This window comes from Salmo salar, chromosome ssa04 (assembly GCF_905237065.1).
Source record: "Salmo salar chromosome ssa04, Ssal_v3.1, whole genome shotgun sequence".
Classification (NCBI taxonomy): domain Eukaryota; kingdom Metazoa; phylum Chordata; class Actinopteri; order Salmoniformes; family Salmonidae; genus Salmo; species Salmo salar.
In genome coordinates, this window is record NC_059445.1 from 52,285,853 (window position 1) to 52,306,447 (window position 20,595).

The following is a 20,595-nucleotide window of genomic DNA, read 5'->3' on the forward strand; positions in this document are numbered from 1 at the left end:
GTCTTAAAGTAATGATGGACTGTTGTTTCTCTTTGCTTATTTGAGCTGTTCTTGCCATAATATGGACTTGGTCTTTTACGAAATAGGGCTATCTTCTGTATACCAACCCTACCTTGACACAACACAACTGATTGGCTCAAATGCATTAAGAAGGAAAGAAATTCCACAAATGAACATTTAACAAGGCACACCTTTTAAGTAAAATGCATTCCAGGTGACTACCTCATGAAGCTGGTTGAGAGAATGCCAAGAGTGTGCAAAGCTGTCATCAAGGCAAAGGGTGGCTACTTTGAAGAATCTCAAATTTAACATATTTTGATTTGTTAAAAAAAAGTTGGTTACTACATGATTCAATAGGTGTTATTTCATAGTTTTTATGTCTTCACTATTGTTCTACAATGTAGAAAATAGTACAATAAAGAAAAACCCTTAAATGAGTAGGTGTGTCCAAACTTTCGACTGGTACTTTATATACTGAGACCCCTCACCGTATGAAAGGTTCTACCTGTTGTTGTGGGAAAAAGGTATGTTAAGTACAATCAGGGTAATGGTTCCTGTTAGGAGAGAGCTGTGTACTTATTTTAATGCTATTAATAATACTATGACTGACTGATGTATGATGTATTCTATTGTAAAGAGGAGAAGGAGCAGGATCTATGGGTATGTACAGTATTCTGTGTATAAGGGAGTAGGCTTCAGGGGAGGGATATGGGCATGGGGTTCATGGAAATGTTATGGAAAAGATTTCTGTTCAAAACAGAATAATGTTGATGATTCTTGCCTGTGATGTAAACATGTCACTTTCTTTCTTTGAAAAACTAAGAAATGGAATGAACAAACTTTGTTTCACATGTCTGTTTCCTAGATGTATGACAGTGTTATTCAGATCTAATGAATGATAGAATTCACTAAACAAACAAAGCATTCAGTCAGTCTAGCCCAGGGGGGTCAAACTCCTCCCATGCAGGGCCTAGTGTCTGCTGGGTTTTGGTGTTTCCTTTCAGTTAAGACCTAAACAACCAGGTGAGGGGAGTTCCTTACTAATCAGGGACCTTAATTCATCAATCAAGTAAGGGAGGAGTGAAAACCTGCAGACACTCAGCCCTCCATGGAATGAGTTTGACAAGTGGCCTAGACTCTAATAAGCCATCAGTGAGTAGAAGGGAGGATAAAAGGCACTGGATGATCAATCCAATGTCTGCATTGACCGTGCAGCATTTACAGTGATATGGCCTCTGCAGAAGTCAGGGCATTCATTCTTCTTGCACTTTGCCGAGCAGTGCAGAGCTGTTGAGAAGGAAGTTGTCAACAAAGTGAGTTTGTGTTAATACAGGACCTTCCGCCTCTACCTACCATCAACCAATCATGTCATTGCGGAGCTATACGGAGCCCTCTGTATTGTTACAAAATGTGAGAGGCACACAGCGACGCGGTACAGAGCTCAATTTGGCCTCTGCATGCCTCCCGAGGCTCCGCAATTGCCTCACGCCATCCGTACTGCGCCTCCGACCACATTTGCAGATCATGCATCAATTAGCTTTAAGCCTGGGGGACAGAGGGGGTGCTGCTTGGCTGTATAATCCCAGTCTCCCTAAACACAGACAGTCACAGTCCTTCCTCCACCTTATACACATACAGTATGCCACCTCATGGCATCAGAGGCTTCCGAATCCTCCCAACATACACACAGTGTTGGTAAGGACTATGTAAGGGGGGTTGTAACGCACAGACACCAGCTATTTCTTCCCAAACCTACTAATACCACTATCTGAGTGGAACTTAATGTGATTAAGCATAAAATATAAAACGGGGATTATGGATGAAGTTGTACAATAGGAAAAACAAGAAGATTGAGACTGTTTAATGTTTCAGCGCTGATGTTTTAGCTCAGGTCTTTCTGAAGACATTTCACAAAGATACATTTTTATGTAAAGTGTGTTTGGCTAAACTAATTTGAATAAATGTCTCAACATTTTACAGTTATATTTCTTCATACAGTCTGTATTGTGGTTTGGACTACAATAAAAGTCCATTTTTAGGTGAGAATATATATGAAGTGTTGGGCTCCCGAGTGGCGCAGCGGTCTAAGGCACTGCATCTCAGTGCTAGAGGTGTCACTGTAGTCCGTGGTTTGAATCCAGGCTGCATCACATTCAGCCAATTAGCCTAGCGTCATCCGGGTTTGGGTGGGGTAGGCTGACGTCATTGTAAATAAGAATTTGTTCTTAACTGACTTGCCTAGCTAAATTACCACTCTTTTTTTTTTTTTTTTACAGATGTTGTTGAAACAGATGTTTCAGCTACATTTTGTAGTGCTTCAGCCATCATTTGAATGATGATGAGAAGTGACTTCTTCTGCATGTGAAGAAAACGTGTGCATGTTTCATTAATGTTCTCCTGTGAACAAAATGTTCTTTGAAGACTTTATTGAATCTTTACAATTACATAGCACCCTCTTGTGTTCACCGACACAAGCGGTTGCCCTGAAATGCAGGATAGAATCAAAGCATATAACTACCAAAATTAAGCAAGACATTTTGGTCATTAAAACAAGGACATTGTTCAAGGAATTAAAAAAGATTAATAAAACGATTAATATCGTGACAAAAAGTGAAAATATTCAAGGAAAAGCTGCTTTCCTTCCTGAATGGAATACATTAGATCTTATTGATTTCCAGAGACATGTGGTGGAGAGGCCTTCCTCTCACACACCCACCCCTGGCTCTTCATGTGTTCTGGTCTCATTGAGGGCTGGGTGGGATCACCAGTCAAGAGGGCACAATCAGCATTATTTTCAGAATCATCCTGAGGAGGATCAAACAAAGGTTAAAATGAACTTATTACAAAACATTTTCTTAATGAAGTACTGTACATAATACAAAAAAAGGATTATGAGAGATTGGATTATTCTGAACCTCTGTGGCACCATCTGCAGACCCGTCGGTCGTATCCCTGAGCTCAAGGACCCAAAGCTGCTGTCCTCTGGCCCTGGCCAACAACCAAACCTATGTATTCAAACTCATGTGTTTAATCTTTATGCATGTTACACCTTTAGCTCAGTATACATATTTTTGAACTGAAAATGTATGACCGGACACTGAAAGTTAATTGTATTCTATATAGTTACACTGCAAGTGTATACTATTTCACAGACAGAGTTTAGATACTGACATACCGTGTTATGTGGCTGCAATGTGGTCAGAGTAGCATTGTTCTGCTGACAGAAGCTATCAGCAGCTAAGCAATCCCCCACACTCTGCCAGAATAGATAGAACCCATTGTGATGGAGATGCCACACTTCTTCATTCTGTCTGAAATCTGAACATAAGCATAGTAGTATTGGCAGTTAGGGTTCCTCCATGCTGTTGATATATTCCAGTGTGAAAGGTAACCACATCAAATGTGGTGAATCTATAATGTTAGTGGTGAATCCTAACTTCCAGTTAAATCCATTTTTTTACATCATGCATTAATGTCAACGAGAGACTAAGTGAAAATGTGACTTGGAAGTTGGGATTCGCCGGTAATGAAATAGAACACAGTACTTTCTAATTAAACAACTAAAACTACAGCAAGACGTTCCACATGTGTTTCATCTTGATCTACTAAATAGAGGTCATTTGTGTGATTTATTTAACTTATACAGTACAGTAGCCATATGAAGTCACCCACCTCCATTTTTAGATGACAGTACCCCGGTGAAATGGGAATCTAGCAAAAAATAATAAGAAAGCTGCTCTTTTAAAAATATATATTTCATCCTGAGACAACTAATAGGTTGAACAGGTTTGGGTCTTGCATAGTTTGAACCAACCAATAGTAGTCAGGTTTCAGAGTATGAACTACAAAAGTAGAACACTGCTTAGGAACAGTGGTTAGTGACAGACATAGCTGTCTTTTACACCCAAACCCCAGCTATACTTAATCTTTAGGACCTCACATAATAATCATCACAACAATCAACTATTCAGTAGTGCATTGTTGATTCAATTACTTACAGTGAACTCCAACAATTACCAGAATGATAATCAGTAAAAGTGCATTGAAGAGGAGTAGAGGGGACACAAACGTTTTCCATTGCATCCTGTTTTGTGGCTCTGAAATACAAAGTGACAAAATTAGATTAATACTGTCTTGTCAATCATACTTGATTATCAGTCATGTAGGCCTACATATTTAGCTATTTAAAGACACAACTGAACAATTTAATTTGAGTGTACTAGAAAATATGAACAAAATACTCACTGGCCTGTCTCTGTATTGACGTTTTGTTTGGAGACCGAAGAGACTGGTAGATGTTATCTGTTGTAGGTGTCCCTGCACATGGGGTCTGAAAACCTGTGCCATCCTCATAATCATTCATTGGAATGCTGCACCTGTCTGCCAGCTCCATTTAGTCCCAATCTAAGTCAAATAACTAACTGACAGAGAAAGCAGAAGCATGAATTTTCTTTCAACATTCGGCACCACAACCACAAAACTGAGTCATATTTTCCTCTCTGCACTTGTGCATCTCTGCATCTTGTGACAAAAGCAAAGTTGCCATGTCCGCGTTTTTCCTGCGAATTGGTCTACGTTGAAAACGATGTCACAGATGAAAATGTCTTTGTGGCGAGTTTTTGGTCTACTTCTCAATTTCACCGCGGCCGCCATGCCATTTCTCTTATATGCTATATATATATATCAGGCAGTGAGCATGCTGTTATTGGGTGAGTGAGCGAGTGAGTGAATGGGTAAGTGAGTGAATGGTGGGGCGGGCCAGAGGGGTGTGTTTATTAATATGTTCATAAAACATATTAATGCCCTAGAACTGATATAACAGCGACAAAGAATTTGAAAAGGACTTTAGGCGCACTAGAGCTCTTTAGGTAAATTCGCTCAGTGGTGGCGTAAAGTAAAGGGTTTTACTCATGCACCGTTCTAGGGTCTGGAGCGCTGCGCGTGTGGAAATTGGAAATGGAAGTTATGGAACTCGTGCTTCTGTTATGGGAAAAAGTCCACAATAAAAATTACATTAAATGTGGAGAATGATAGGCTACATTTTCCTCAGTTGGCCATCAAATAGACTATTAATTTATATGCCATTGTAGGCTACTGTAGCCTACTATTTGATACAATAAATATATCACTGGAGTCATCGCAAATCAGTTTTGCCAGTTGTGTAGCGTACCTGAAGCTGGCAAACAGATTTAATAAACAGCATATAACTCTATTGTTGTAGCCTTGTGTTATTATGCAATTATTAATGGCCATGTTTAGTTAATTCAATTCAAATCAAATTGTATTTCTCACATATCCCTGAATACAACAGAGGTAGTAGACCTTACAGTGAAATGCTTACTTACAAGCCCTTAACCAACAATGCTTTAAGATGTTTTAAGAAAATAAATAAAAATGTGTTAAGTAAAAAAATTGAAAATTAAAGTAACAAATAATTAAACAGCAGCAGTAAAATAACAAGTGAGGCTATACACAGGGGGTACCGGTACAGAGTCAATGTGCACGGGCACCAGTTAGTCTGAGGTAATATGTACATGTAGGTAGAGTTAAAGTGACTATGCATAGATTATAAACAGAGAGTAGCAGCAGCGTAAAAGAGGGGTCTGGGTAGCCATTTGATTAGCTGTTCAGGAATCTTATGGCTTGGGGGTAGTAGCTGTTAAGAAGCCTTTTGGACCTAGACTTGGCGCTCCGGTACCGCTTGCCATGCGGTAGCAGAGAGAGCAGTCTACGACTAGGGTTGGCTGGAGTCTCTGACAATTTTCAGGGCCTTCCTCTGACACCGCCTGGTATAGAGGTCCTGGATGGCAGGAATCTTGGCCACAGTGATGTACTGCGCCATACGCACTACATTCTGTAGTGCCTTGCGGTCGGAGGCCGAGCAGTTGCCATACCAGGCAGTGATGCAACCAGTCAGGATGCTCTCGATGGTGCAGCTGTAGAACCTTTTGAGGATCTGAGGACCCATGTCAAATATTTTCAGTCTCCTGAGGGGGAATAGCCTTTGTCGTGCCCTCTTCGCGACTGTCTTGTGTGTTTGGACCATGATAGTTTGTTGGTGATGTGGACACCAAGGAACTTAAAGCTCTCAACCTGCTCCATTACAGCCCTGTTGATGAGAATGGGGGCGTGCTCGGTCCTCCTTTTCCTGTAGTCCACAATCTTCTCCTTTGTCTTGATCACGTTGAGGGAGAGGTTGTTGTCATGGCACCACACGGCCAAGTCTCTGACCTTCTCCCTATAGGCTGTCTCATCGATGTCGGTGATCAGGCCTACCACTGTTGTATCATCGGCCAACTTGATGATGGTTTTGGAGTCATGCCGGACCATGCAGTCATGAGTGAACAGGGAGTACAGGAGGGGACTGAGCAACCACGCCTGAGGGGCGGATGTGTTGTTCCTTACCACCTGGGGGTGGCCCATCAGGAAGTCCAGGATCCAGTTGCAGAGGGAGGTGTTTAGTCCCAGGGTCCTTAGCTTAGTGATGAGCTTTGACGGCACTATGGTGTTGAACACTGAGCTGTAATCAATGAATAGCATTCTCACATAGGTGTTCCTTTTGTCCAGGTGGGAAAGGACAGTGTTGAGTGCAATAGAGATTGTGTCATCTGTGGATCTGTTAGGCTGGTATGCAAATTGGAGTGGGTCTAGGGTTTCTGGGATAATGGTGTTGTTGTGAGCCATGACCAGCCATTCAAAGCACTTCATGGCTACAGACGTGAGTGCCACGGGTCGGTAGTCATTTAGGCAGGTTACCTTAGTGTTCTTGGGCACTTGGACTATGGTGGTCTGCTTGAAACATGTTGGTATTACAGACTCAGTCAGGGACAGGTTGAAAATGTCAGTGAAGACGCTTGCCAGTTGGTCAGCACATGTTCGAGTACACGTCCTGGCAATCTGTCTGGCCCTGCGGCCTTGTTTAAAGGTCTTACTCACATCGGCTACGGAGAGCGTGATCAGGCAGTCGTCCAGGACCAACTGGTGCTCTCATGCATGTTTCAGTGTTATTTGCCTCGAAGCGAGCATAGAAGTAATTTAGCTCGTCTGGTAGGTTTGTGTCACTGGGCAGCTCGTGGCCGTGCTACCCTTTGTAGTCTAATGGTTTGCAAGCTCTGCCACATCCGACGAGTGTCAGAACCGGTATAGTACGATTAAATCGATTACATTGGAAGTTATCAATAAAAATTATCAATTGAGATCATGGTCACAGCTCTATCGCAAATGTATCATTCTCTGCATTTAATGTCAGTTTCATCGTGGACATTTCCCTGAAATTAGATGTTGGCCTATCAGAGGCTATAGGCTACCTGCATCTAGCTCAGCAAACCATGGCAAAGTTGAATTGCAATTATAAACCCAAATTTTAGTCAGTAGCAGTGTCTATTGAAATAAAAAGTCAATCTCGCAAATAGGCCATTTATAACGTTTGTAGTCTTAATTAATAACACATAATAAAGGCACAGTTGCCAGAAAATAGGCTAACATTCTTTTAAAAAGGTTTGTCAAGTGTTTCTTGCACAGACATTTCGAGATCCTCCATCCAACTTTCATCCCTCAAACTCTCCTGTCGGATTTATGTATACAGTGCATTCAGAAAGTATTCAGACCCTTTGATGTTTTCCACATTTTGTTACTTTACAGCCTTATTCTAAAATGGATTAAATAAAAAAATATCTGAATACTTTCCCGAAGGCACTGTATAGGGTCACTTCTGTACTCCTCATCATATCAGATGACACACCTCTCCAGCCCCCACCTCACCCCCACCCCCACCTGGGTCCCAAGGAGATGAGGGGATGTGGGGGGTAGCATGAGGTACTGTGGGGGTGGTGTTGGGTTAGCGTGGGGGGAATTGGGGGTGGTGGAGGGGGTCAGGGGTTCTTAGATAATCAGTGGCGTCTAATGACCCCTCCAGAGAGACTGCTTCTAATCCCCTACACCCTAGAGAGCTAAAGGGGTTACCACACACACACACACACACACACATACACAGCGCCTCCTCCCTCTGTGTGTGTGTGTGTGTGTGTGTGTGTGTGTGTGTGTGTGTGTGTGTGTGTGTGTGTGTGTGTGTGTGTGTGTGTGTGTGTGAGTGTGAGATTATCATTTCGCTGGGTCTGTTCACACATCAGACCAACACTTCCAGCTATGCCAACACCACACACATGCATTTTAAATGACAACCATAAGGCAACACAGGCATGTGGGTGTGATCACTGTCCCACCGTATCATAATGTGATAAACACAGTAGCCCAGTGGTGGTGAGAGGGGCTGAGAAGGAGAAATGGGTTGTGATAAGGAATGAGGCTATAGAATAATAGGAAAGAGTGTGCTGAGGGACAAGACAATAAAGGGAGGGTAGTATGGCTGAAGAGAGACAAGACTTATATATTTTTTTAACTAGGTAAGTCAGTTAAGAACAAATTCTTATTTACAATGACAGCCTACACCGGCCAAACCCGGAAGACACTGGGCCAATTGTGCGCCGCCCTATGGGACTCCCAATCATAGCCAGTTGTGATACAGCCTAGATTTGAACCAGGGTGTCTGTAGTGATGTGCCTAGCACTGAGATGTAGTGCCTTAGACCACTGCACCACTCAGGAGCCCCCAAACGATAGGGGATAGAGGGAGGGTAGTGTGGCTGAAGAGAGACAGGACAATAGGGGATAGAGGGAGGGTAGTGTGGCTGAAGAGAGACAAGACAATAGGGGATAGAGGGAAGGTAGTGTAGCTGAAGAGAGACAAGACAATAGGGGATAGAGGGAACGTAGTGTGGCTGAAGAGAGACAAGACAATAGGGGATAGAGGGAGGGTAGTGTGGCTGAAGAGAGACAAGACAATAGGGGATAGAGGGAGGGTAGTGTGGCTGAAGAGAAACAAGACAATAGGGGATAGAGGGAAGGTAGTGTAGCTGAAGAGAGACAAGGGAGTGGAGTTGGAGGGCTAGAAGGGGTGGAGTGCATGGAGGGGTGGAGGAGTAGAGTTGGAGGGGTGTATAAGTAGATGTGGAGGGATGGAGGAGTAGAGGTGGAGAGGTATAGGAGGTGGAGGGATGGAGGGCTAGGCTGTGGTGGTGACATTGTGACTGTCTGTCCCCAGAGAGATTTCTCTGAGGCTATGGGTTTGAATGGGCTCCTTCCAAGGGGTAAGCTAATTGGTCATCTAAGAGCCACACATAGCCTAGACACACACATACACACACACACACACACACACACACACACACACACACACACACACACACACACACACACACACACACACACACACATAGTACAGACACTTATCTAGTTAAGTGTATGTTAGGCTATGGGGTCCATTTTGCATGAAATAAACAAGGGTTAGGTCCTGCCCATAACTTCCTGCAGGAAATCACTGCTTGCTTTTGCAACAGTATAGATTTGAATCAGCTTGAGTGCTGTTGTAATATGAAGACAAATGATGAATACTAAAGAGGACCTAATGAGGAAGACTTCACCCGCTCTCTTATTTATGGACATTTTAAAGGATCTCAACCATGTTTACAAGCAATGCTTTATAAGAAATTCCATAAAATGCTTGAGAACCAAACAAAGCAAGTAAGAAAAAGCAGATATCCTGTTTGGGATAGGGGGCAGTATTTTCACGGCCGGATAAAAAAAGTACCCGATTTAATCTGGTTATTACTCCTGCCCAGAAACTAGAATATGCATATAATTAGTAGATTTGGATAGAAAACACCCTAACGTTTCTAAAACTGTTTGAATGGTGTCTGTGAGTATAACAGAACTCATATGGCAGGCCAAAACCTGAGAAGATTCTATATGGGAAGTGCCCTGTCTGACCATTTCTTGGCATTCTGTAGCCTCTTTATCGAAAATACAGGATCTCTGCTATAACGTGACATTTTCTAAGGCTCCCATAGGCTCTCAGAAGGCGCCAGAACGTGGAATGATAACTCTGCAGTCTCTGGGCGAATAACAGTAGAGGTTTTGGAGAGTGGTCCTTCTGAGAACAATGACACTGGTGCGCGCGTGCATGTGAAGACTCCATTTTCTTATTTCAGTGTTTGAACGGATACAACGTCTCCCGGTTGGAATATTATCGCTATTTTACGAGAAAAATCGCATAAAAATGTATTTTAAACAGCGTTTGACATGCTTCGAAGTACGGTAATGGAATATTTTGAATTCTTTTGTCACGAAACGCGCTGGCGCGTCACCCTTCGGATAGTGATTTGAACGCACGAACAAAACTGAGCTATTTGGATATAACTATGGATTATTTGGAACCAAAACAACATTGGGTGTTGAAGTAGAAGTCCTGGGAGTGCATTCTGATGAAGAACAGCAAAGGTAATCCAATTTTTCTTATAGTAAATCTGAGTTTGGCGAGTGCCAAACTTGGTGGGTGTCAAAATAGCTAGCCGTGATGGCCGGGCTATCTACTCAGAATATTGCAAAATGTGCTTTCACCGAAAAGCTATTTTAAAATCGGACACCGCGATTGCATAAAGGAGTTCTGTATCTATAATTCTTAAAATAATTGTAATGTTTTTTGAGAATGTTTATCGTGAGTAATTTAGTAAATTCACCGGAAGTTTGCTAGTTCTGAACAAAACATGCTAATGTAAAAAGCTGTTTTTTGATATAAATATGAACATGATTGAACAAAACATGTATTGTATAACATAATGTCCTAGGAGTGTCATCTGATGAAGATCATCAAAGGTTAGTGCTGCATTTAGCTGTGGTTTTGGTTTTTGTGACATTATATGTTAGCTTGAAAATGGGTGTCTGATTATTTCTGGCTGGGTACTCTCCTGACATAATCTAATGTTTTGCTTTCGTTGTAAAGCCTTTTTGAAATCAGACAGTGTGGTTAGATAAAGGAGAGTCTTTAAAATGGTGTAAAATAGTCATATGTTTGAAAAATTGAAGTTTTTGCATTTTTTTAGGTATTTGTAATTCGCGCCACGCTATACCATTGTATATTGGTGAGGCGTTCCGCTAGCGGAACATCTGTCCCTAACAGGATATCCTCCTTAAGATTTCCATTTTCATGTTGCCGTTTTATATGTTGTCATGAGGTATTTTTGTCTTTTGTCCAGGGTTGCCAGGTTAAGCAGAAGTTTCTAGAACAATGACCCCTCAAAACCCTCCCACAAGCACAAAAACAAGCACAAAAACAGAAATACCTTATTTACATAAGTATTCAGACCCTTTGCTATGAGACACAAAATTGAGTGCAGGTGCATCCTGTTTCCATCGATCATCCATGAGATGTTTCTTAAACTTGATTGGAGTCCACCTGTGGTAAATTCAATTGATTGGACATGATTTGGAAAGGCTATATAAGGTCCCACAGCAAAAACCAAGCCATGAGGTCTGAGGAATTGTCCGTAGAGCTCAGAGATTGTGTCGAGGCACAGATCTGGGGAAGGATACCAAAACATTTCTGCAGCATTGAAGGTCCCCAAGAACACAGTGGCCTCCATCATTCTGAAATGGAAGAAGTTTGGAACCAAGATTTTACACTTTGACCTGAATGCCAAGCGTCATGTCTGGAGGAAACCTGTTGCAGTCCTTACGGTGCAGCATGGTGGTGGCAGCATCATGATGTGGGGATGTTTTTCAGCGGCATGGACTGGGCGACTAGTCAGGATCGAGGCAAAGATGAATGGAGAAAAGTACAGAGAGATCCTTGATGAAAACCTGCTCTAGAGCGCTCAGGACCTCAGACTGGGGTGAAGGTTCACCTTCCAGCAGGACAACAACCCTAGGAAATACAGCCAAGACAAGGCTTTGGGACAAGTCTCTGAATGTCCTTGAGTGGCCCAATCAGAGCCCAGACTTGAACCCGATCAGACATCTCTGGAGAGACCTGTAAATAGCTGTGCAGCAACGCTCCCCATCGAACCTGACAGAGCATGAGAAGATCTGCAGAGAAGAATGGGAGAAACTCCCCAAATACAGGTGTGTCAAGCTTGTAGCGTCATACCGAAGAAAACTTGAGGCTGTAATCGCTGCCAAAGGTACTTTAACATAGTACTGAGTACTTAAGTGTCTGGATACTTATGTAAATGTGATATTTCACTTTTTTTAAAATTAGCAAACATTTCTATAAAACAGTTTTTGCTTTATATTTATGGGGTATTGTGTGTAGATTGATGGGGGGGATTATTTAATCAATTTTAGAATAAGGCTGTAATCTAACAAAATGCGGAAAAAGTCATGGGGTCTGAATACTTTCTGAAGGCACTGTAACTATATCCTATAGAAGGGGTCTGGAAGGATTTGAAGAGAGATTATTTGGATGAGCAGTCCTCCATGCACCAGTCACCTCTCACCAGAAGGTGGCAGTCAAAGAAGCAATTTCAAGAGGTTGTTTGAAGGGGTTTGGAGGTGCATAGGGTTTTAAGGAAGACACTTGATTTCCCATCAGCCATATCAGAAATCAGTCCCTAATTAGAAGGCAGATTAAAATAGGTAGATTGTAGCCCTTGAGGACCGGACCTGTGCACACCTGCCTGCTCCCATTGACCTGGTTCAAGATATATTGTCATCTTTCCAACATCCTCTCCCCATACACTCCTCCCTGCACCAGTCCCCTTTCCCCACCAGATGGCAGACAGAGATCGATGATGTATAGAAACCCTGGATTGAAGCCAAGATATTGAGCAATAGTAATGGTGCATTTTTGTAAGCACAAGCCTATGGGGAAATGAATGTAATTTTTGTAAGGGTTTTTGGATAAACGCTGAAAATAAGGTCTGTGGTAAACAGGCTTAGGAGATCTTATACGTTTAGTTCTATAAGATAATCATCAGCTAACGTCACATTGTGAATTTTGAATCATTTATGTAACCAAAAAAGTACATAAAGCACATAAAAGCTTCATAATTCATAAAGATCTTGTTAACTGATTGATATTATCTCATAGAACAACACGTCAATTTTTTTTTACAATGCAGGAGTTCCAAAATGGCTGCACGCTGGCTTCAATACAGCGCCCCCTGTCAGTCATCCAAGCTTTATACACATCATTGATAGACACATAGATACTGTGTTTGGCAAAGGGCCATGTTTATATTAGGGACAAGTTATTCTGCTAAATTTGCACCTGATGTTCTCCTTAATGAAGACAGAGGAAAAGCCCTGTAGAGAGCTGTGCTAGAGCCAAGTCTCAGGACAGAATGTCATAATAATAAGCAGTAATTAAGACATCTGTATGTTGTGAGAGGATAAATTGAACAAAGCCCTTTCCTTAGCCCTGATTTGGAAAACAAATCAAGTATGATAATAAATGCATCTGTCAACTCTAATGTATTTATGTATGGTGTGCGTTGTCAGATTGTCCATCACTATGACACAATATCATATTTTAAGGTGTTATTTTCAATTGAGGGTGATATGATTATCTTTTTGCATGAATCAATCTAAGTAGAACATTGAACAAAACTGTAGAACATTGAATTTAACAGTATAATATTGAACTTAACAGTAGAACATTGAACTTAACAGTAGAACATTGAACTTAACAGTAGAACATTGAACTTAACAGTAGAATATTGAACTTAACAGTAGAACATTGAACTTAACAGTAGAACATTGAACTTAACAGTGGAACATTGAACTTAACAGTAGAATATTGAATGAAATTGTTTTGTTCAATATTACAGGATATACAGTGAGGGAAAAAAGTATTTGATCCCCTGCTGATTTTGTACGTTTGCCCACTGACAAAGAAATTATCAGTCTATAATTTTAATGGTAGGTTTTTTTGAACAGTGAGAGAAGAGAATAACAACAACAAAACAATGTAAAAAATGTTATAAAATGATTTGCATTTTAATGAGGGAAATAAGTATTTGACCCCTCTGCAAAACATGACTTAGTACTTGGTGGCAAAACCCTTGTTGGCAATCACAGAGGTCAGACGTTTCTTGTAGTTGGCCACCAGGTTTGCACACATCTCAGGAGGGATTTTGTCCCACTCCTCTTTGCAGATCTTCTCCAAGTCATTAAGGTTTCGAGGCTGACGTTTGGCAACTCGAACCTTCAACTTTCTCCACAGATTTTCTATGGGATTAAGGTCTGGAGACTGGCTAGGCCACTCCAGGACCTTAATGTGCTTCTTCTTGAGCCACTCCTTTGTTGCCTTGGCCATGTGTTTTGGGTCATTGTCATGCTGGAATACCCATCCACGACCCATTTTCAATGCCCTGGCTGAGGGAAGGAGGTTCTCACCCAAGATTTGACGGTACATGGCCCCGTCCATCGTCCCTTTGATGCGGTGAAGTTGTCCTGTCCCCTTAGCAGAAAAACACCCCCCAAAGCATAATGTTTCCACCTCCATGTTTGACGGTGGGGATGGTGTTCTTGGGGTCATAGGCAGCATTCCTCCTCCTCCAAACACGGTGAGTTGTGTTGATGCCAAAGAGCTCCATTTTGGTCTCATCTGACCACAACACTTTCACAAGTTGTCCTCTGAATCATTCAAATGTTCATTGGCAAACTTCAGACGGGCATGTATATGTGCTTTCTTGAGCAGGGGGACCTTGCGGGCGCTGCAGGATTTCAGTCCTTCACGGCGTAGTGTGTTACCAATTGTTTTCTTGGTGACTATAGTCCCAGCTGCCTTGAGATCATTGACGAGATCCTCCCGTGTAGTTCTGGGCTGATTCCTCACCATTCTCATGATCATTGCAACTCCACGAGGTGAGATCTTGCATGGAGCCCCAGGCTGAGGGAGATTGACAGTTCTTTTGTGTTTCTTCCATTTGTGAATAATCGCACCAACTGTTGTCACCTTCTCACCGAGCTGCTTGCCGATGGTCTTGTAGCCCATTCCAGCCTTGTGTAGGTCTACAATCTTGTCTCTGACATCCTTGGAGAGCTATTTGGTCATGGCCATGATGGAGAGTTTGGAATCTGATTGATTGATTGCTTCTGTGGACAGGTGTCTTTTATACAGGTAACAAACTGAGATTAGGAGCACTTTAAGTGTGCTCCTAATCTCAGCTCGTTACCTGTATAAAAGACACCTGGGAGACAGAAATCTTTCTGATTGAGAGGGGGTCAAATACTTATTTCCCTCATTAAAATGCAAATCAATTTATAACATTTTTGACATGCGTTTTTCTGGATTTTTTTGTTGTTATTCTGTCGCTCACTTTTCAAATAAACCTACCATTAAAATGATAGACTGATCATTTCTTTGTCAGTGGGCAAACGTACAAAATCAGCAGGGGATCAAATACTTTTTTCCCTCCCTGTACAGTATGAGCAAGAGTTGTTATGAGGGTGTGTGTGTGTTTGCTCTATGTCAGGCAGTGTTCATTAGGCTCAGAGTAGAGTATAGGTTCATCGGTCCTGGGTTTTTCCTGTACTAATCACCCTGCTGCCATTAGGAAGTGTCCATTAGTCTGCTTTCTCTCCCCTCAACAAACCACTCCCTCTTTAGTATCCCTCAGAGACACACAGTCTCTCTCTCTCTCTCTCTCTCTCTCTCTCTCTCTCTCTCTCTCTCTCTCTCTCTCTCTCTCTCTCTCTCTCTCTCGTCAAACTTTCCCTGTTCCTTTAGATCAGTACCTGTGGTAGCTTTGTCAAAGAAATGAAAGGTCTGATGTTAAACAAACATGCAGTGTTAGTGGCGGTTCAGCACCACTGAAGCGGACAGCGGCGTAATCGGAATTCCAAAGCTAGTACCACCACTTCAGTATCAATTCTTCAGCTATAAATATGGCCTAGAGTTTTTCCTGTTCAGGTCACATGGTCTGACAAAAACCCAGGGTCCAATTCATGAAGTGTTCCTGCACTGCATGTCAGTGAATGGAACCCAGCCCAATGCTGCAGTGCAGGGCCTTTATTTGCTGTAACAGTGCTTTGTTTCTGTACAGCCAGCATGTTTTACATGAAACCCTCCACACCTGAACAGCCCTTTTCTCCACCCCTCTACCCTTCAACCCATCCCTCCTCCAACCCCTCCACCCCTCCACCACAACCCTGTTCCGCCGTAGAATGAGATATGAAGACAAGACATCACTTTTTCATCGGGAGGAGGGAGATCAAACTCTTGGCCTCTTCCTTCCCTGCGGTGGAATTCCCACACAGTGTCGGCTTGATGGGATACATTTTTCATAGGGCGCCATGTGCCGCTGTGTCACTCCTAGCTACGGGGCATTGGAAAGGGGTATTATATGAAGAAAAATATGAAATATTAAAGTCTCACTCCTCCGAGCGGAGAACACTCCGAGCCACTTGTATCATGGTCCCAAAATAAAGAAGAGCAGAGAGAAGAGAGAAAGAAAGAGTGGGGGATCAGCAGGAAGTAGGGGTACTGAGGGTGCTGCTGCACACCCTGAACATTTTTTTGAAGAAAAAAATTGCAGCACCCCCACCCCCAAACGACTTTCTGTGGCTATGGGGATCAGGGGCAGAGTTCAGAGGACATAAATCAGGGGTCAGCGGATGGGGTGTGTGCAGAAGATAAAAACACACCCGGGACATGTCCATATGACAGATTAGCCTGTATGGGACTTGTCTCCTCTCCTCTCATCTCCTCTCCTCTCACAGCATTACCATAACAATCTGTCTAACTGGGATATTACTGGTGCCTTAAGAATATACAGGTGTGTGTGTGTGTGTGTGTGTGTGTGTGTGTGTGTGTGTGTGTGTGTGTGTGTGTGTGTGTGTGTGTGTGTGTGTGTGTGTGTGTGTGTGTGTGTGTGTGTGTGTGTGTGTGTGTGTGTGTGTGTGTATGTATATATATATATATATAAATATATTAGTGAAGAGAGCAAGCACACAGTCAATCTGTCTGTCACTGTCAATACACTGCGGTAGGATCAGAGCAGGTACACAGCGCTATACCATATAGCCGTCAATCACAGGAGATCACAGAGGCTGAGGGACTCTCAGTGATCCACCAATGACAGGCCATCAAACTAATGACACAAGCAAAATCCGACATAATCCCCTCTGGCATAAAAAATGTATGAAATTTGAATGATATATTGTACTGTTAAACACACACACACACATAAATTGCTAATGAATTCTACAATTCACTATACATATGTTTATTTTTAAATAGGGTGACCAATACTGTGTAAAAAATATGGATGAAACATTCTATTTTAGAGACTCATTCCCTTAAATGCATTTTTTATAATTACAGTAGTCTGTAAATATTCTATGATCCTTTTGTAGGTTTATACTAATTCATAACTCACTTAAATGTTATTAAATATAACATTAAAAACATTTCCCCGAATGCATCTGTCACGATTGTTGGGATAGACGGACCAAGGCGCAGTGTGATTTGAGTTCCACATCTTTTATTAGTGAAACTTAAACAAAACAATAAATAAACACAGACGGTGAAATAACAGCGCGCACATCAGCCCTCAACAAAACAATATCCCACAACCCAGGTGGGAACAATGGAGAACTTAAGTATGATCCCCAATTAGAGAGAACGAACATCAGCTGCCTCTAATTGGGAACCATACCAAGAGCACCAACATAGAAATGAAAAAACTAGAACACCCCCTAGTCACACCCTGACCTACAACACCATAGAGAACCAAGGGCTCTCTATGGTCAGGGCGTGACATTATCAAACACTACAGAATGGAAGGACCAACCAATCTCATGAAGAAAATACTGTTTGTGTTGCAATCAAGCTAATATTTTAAATAGTATGTTTATTCTATGCAGTAATAAGTGGCAGATGCTTTTGGTAAAGGATTAGTCAAAGGAATGAGACTTTCATGCTTCCTGTCTCAGTTGAATTTATTTTAAGCAGAACAGACAGACAGACAGACAGACAGACAGACAGACAGACAGACAGACAGACAGACAGACAGACAGACAGACAGACAGACAGACAGACAGACAGACAGACAGACAGACAGACAGACAGACAGACAGACAGACAGACAGACAGACAGACAGAGAAATCGCTATGGCCATATGATACAGAAACCGCCTACAGCTGAGAGTTGACACAAGATGGGGCTCGAACAGTGGGACAACTAACAAGAGAGAAAGAGAGAGAGAGAGAGAAGAGAGAAGAGAGAAGAGAGAATGAAAGAGTATCAGGGAAGGAGAGGGGTGATTGACTCTCATAGTAACGCAGCAGTTGAAAATCAATCAATCAATCAATCAATCAAATTTGACTTATAAAGCCCTTTTTAAGTCACCAACATTAGAGTTACCCAGCCTAGACCTCAAGGAGCAGGCTGAAGCAAAGAAAACTCTTTAGAACGAAAAATAAATATTGAGAGCAATCAGACTCAAACGGATAAGATGGACAGGATAGGCTGTGTATAGATCCAATGGAGGTAGAGGTCACAGGTGAGGAGGGATCAGTGGCATGACCAGGTGGATTTAGGACAGGCACATCAGGGTGTCGTCAGGCTGTAGTGTCTTCAGCAGCTGCAGTAGGAACAAAGAGAGAGAAAAACAGGGTTAGTGGCAACATGCCGAAGACCACACATAAGAAAAAGATAGAACGCCGCAGCCCGTCTGGTGTTCAACCTTCCCAAGTTCTCTCACGTCACCCCGCTCCTCCGCTCTCTCCACTGGCTTCCAGTCGAAGCTCGCATCCGCTACAAGACCATGGTGCTTGCCTACGGAGCTGTGAGGGGAACGGCACCTCCGTACCTTCAGGCTCTGATCAGGCCCTACACCCAAACAAGGGCACTCCGTTCATCCACCTCTGGCCTGCTCGCCTCCCTACCTCTGAGGAAGCACAGTTCCCGCTCAGCCCAGTCAAAACTGTTCGCTGCTCTGGCACCCCAATGGTGGAACAAGCTCCCTCACGACGCCAGGACAGCGGAGTCAATCACCACCTTCCGGAGACACCTGAAACCCCACCTCTTCAAGGAATACCTGGGATAGGATAAAGTAATCCTTCTAACCCCCCCCTTAAAAGATTTAGATGCACTATTGTAAAGTGGTTGTTCCACTGGATATTATAGGTGAATGCACCAATTTGTAAGTCGCTCTGGATAAGAGCGTCTGCTAAATGACTAAAATGTAAAATGTAAAATAAAGCAGGTTGAACCCCAGCACATAAACTATTGCAGCATAAATACTGGGAACAGGGGCGGTCAAGAGACATCATGGATCCGTCCAGAGTCACCCCAGATGGAGCCAATCAGGAAAGGATTAAGGTTAGGGTTATGGTTAAGGTTAGGGTTGAACTATGATGTGGACACTCCAAAAAGGGTTCTTTGGCTGTCCCCAAAGGAGAACCCTTTTTGGTTTCAGGGAGAACCCTTTTTGGATCCACAGCGGGTTCTACGTGGAACCCAAAAGGGTTCTACCTGGAACCAAAAAGGGTTCTTCAAAGGGTTCTCTTATGAGGACAGACGAAAAAACCTTTTAGGTTCTAGATAGCACCTAGATAGAGTGTAGGGTTAGGGTTGAAGTTTGTTTATTTTGTCATATACAAATGCTATACTGTACATGTTAATGGAGGACACAGTGCAACGACATGCTTACTTGCAGGTTCAACACTCGACATTACAACAACAATAGGAAAGCAAGTAGGCTATGTGTATAAAAGAGTAATAACAATAAATGTTCAATGAATAGAAATAGGATAAACATTTAGCAAAATATAATACAAGAAGGCACTCAAATAAATATAAGTAGGACATTTACATATGTATATTGTGCAACAGCTTGTGAAGTAATAATAAATAGGAGTCCAGTAGCAGCCGTCATGGAGTGGCTGTGTAGCATTGATGTGTGTGAATGGGAGTGTGTTTGTGTGTGTGTTTGAGCCTTTGTTTTGACGTGTGTTAGTGAGTGCATGTGTGCTAAGGTGCTGGGAGTGAGTGTAAGAGAGGTTATTGCTATGGTTGGGGTTGAACAGTGGTGTGGACATGAAGGTAGGGTTAGGGTTAGGGTAGGATCCAGGATGTGAGACCATGATGTCTGTGTGTGTCTGAGGGTAACATAAGTCAGTTAGCCAGTATCTGATGGCTGCAACCGGAGACTCCCAACCTTGAGCCCAGGCACAGACTTAACAGAAACCCTAATACACCATTTAAAGAAACCTTAAATGGGCAGTGCAGTCAAAATCATTATTTTTACAGATATTCCTGTGTGAAATTGTGTAAATTATGATAATGCACTTTTAGTGTAAGAGCTGTTTTAAAATGACATCACCAGGCGATATAAATGAATAGATCAATAACAAAGAGAGCTTGCCCTCCTCTCTGCCAATAACAGCTAGTTGTCACGTCCTGACCAGTAAAGGGGGTCATTTGTCATGGTAGTATGGTCAGGGCGAGGCAGGGGGTATTGTTTTGGTGTGTTTTGGGGTTGGTTTGTTTCATGGGGATTTGTTCTAGTTTTCATTTTCTATGTGTGGCCGAGTATGGTTTCCAATCAGCGGCAGGTGTCTTTCGTTGTCTCTGATTGGAAGCCATACTTAGGCAGCCCTCTTTTCCTTTGGGTTTGTGGGTGGTTGTTTTCCGTACAGTCTGTGCACCTTACGGAACTGTTTTGTCGTATTGTTTATTTTGGTTAAGTGTTCACGTTAATAAAAGAAGATGAGCACTTTACACACTGCGCCTTGGTCCGCTCCTTCCGACAG

At 42.5% G+C, this 20,595-nt stretch overlaps 1 protein-coding gene across 1 annotated transcript; it reads right to left on the minus strand.

Moving 5' to 3' along the window:
• Window positions 1-2,409: 2,409 nt before the first annotated feature.
• Window positions 2,410-4,484, minus strand: LOC106603618 (uncharacterized). The gene is made up of 6 exons (XM_014197500.2): window positions 4,246-4,484; window positions 3,999-4,097; window positions 3,673-3,711; window positions 3,176-3,318; window positions 2,916-3,005; window positions 2,410-2,805 (listed from the first exon to the last, which is right to left on the minus strand). Exons 1-6 carry the CDS (start codon window positions 4,391-4,393, stop codon window positions 2,665-2,667), a joined length of 660 nt encoding a protein of 219 aa, XP_014052975.1. The 5' UTR covers window positions 4,394-4,484; the 3' UTR covers window positions 2,410-2,664.
• Window positions 4,485-20,595: the final 16,111 nt, after the last annotated feature.

Bases quoted from the DNA above. Each gene is read 5' to 3' on its own strand.
- LOC106603618 (XM_014197500.2), bottom strand. From the start codon at position 4,393: ATGGAGCTGGCAGACAGGTGCAGCATTCCAATGAATGATTATGAGGAT. The intron at 3,319-3,672 runs GTGGGTGACTTC...GCTTATGTTCAG, and splicing joins ACTGTCATCTAAAAATGGAG to ATTTCAGACAGAATGAAGAA. The intron at 2,806-2,915 runs GTTCAGAATAAT...GATCCTCCTCAG, and splicing joins CTGCAGATGGTGCCACAGAG to GATGATTCTGAAAATAATGC.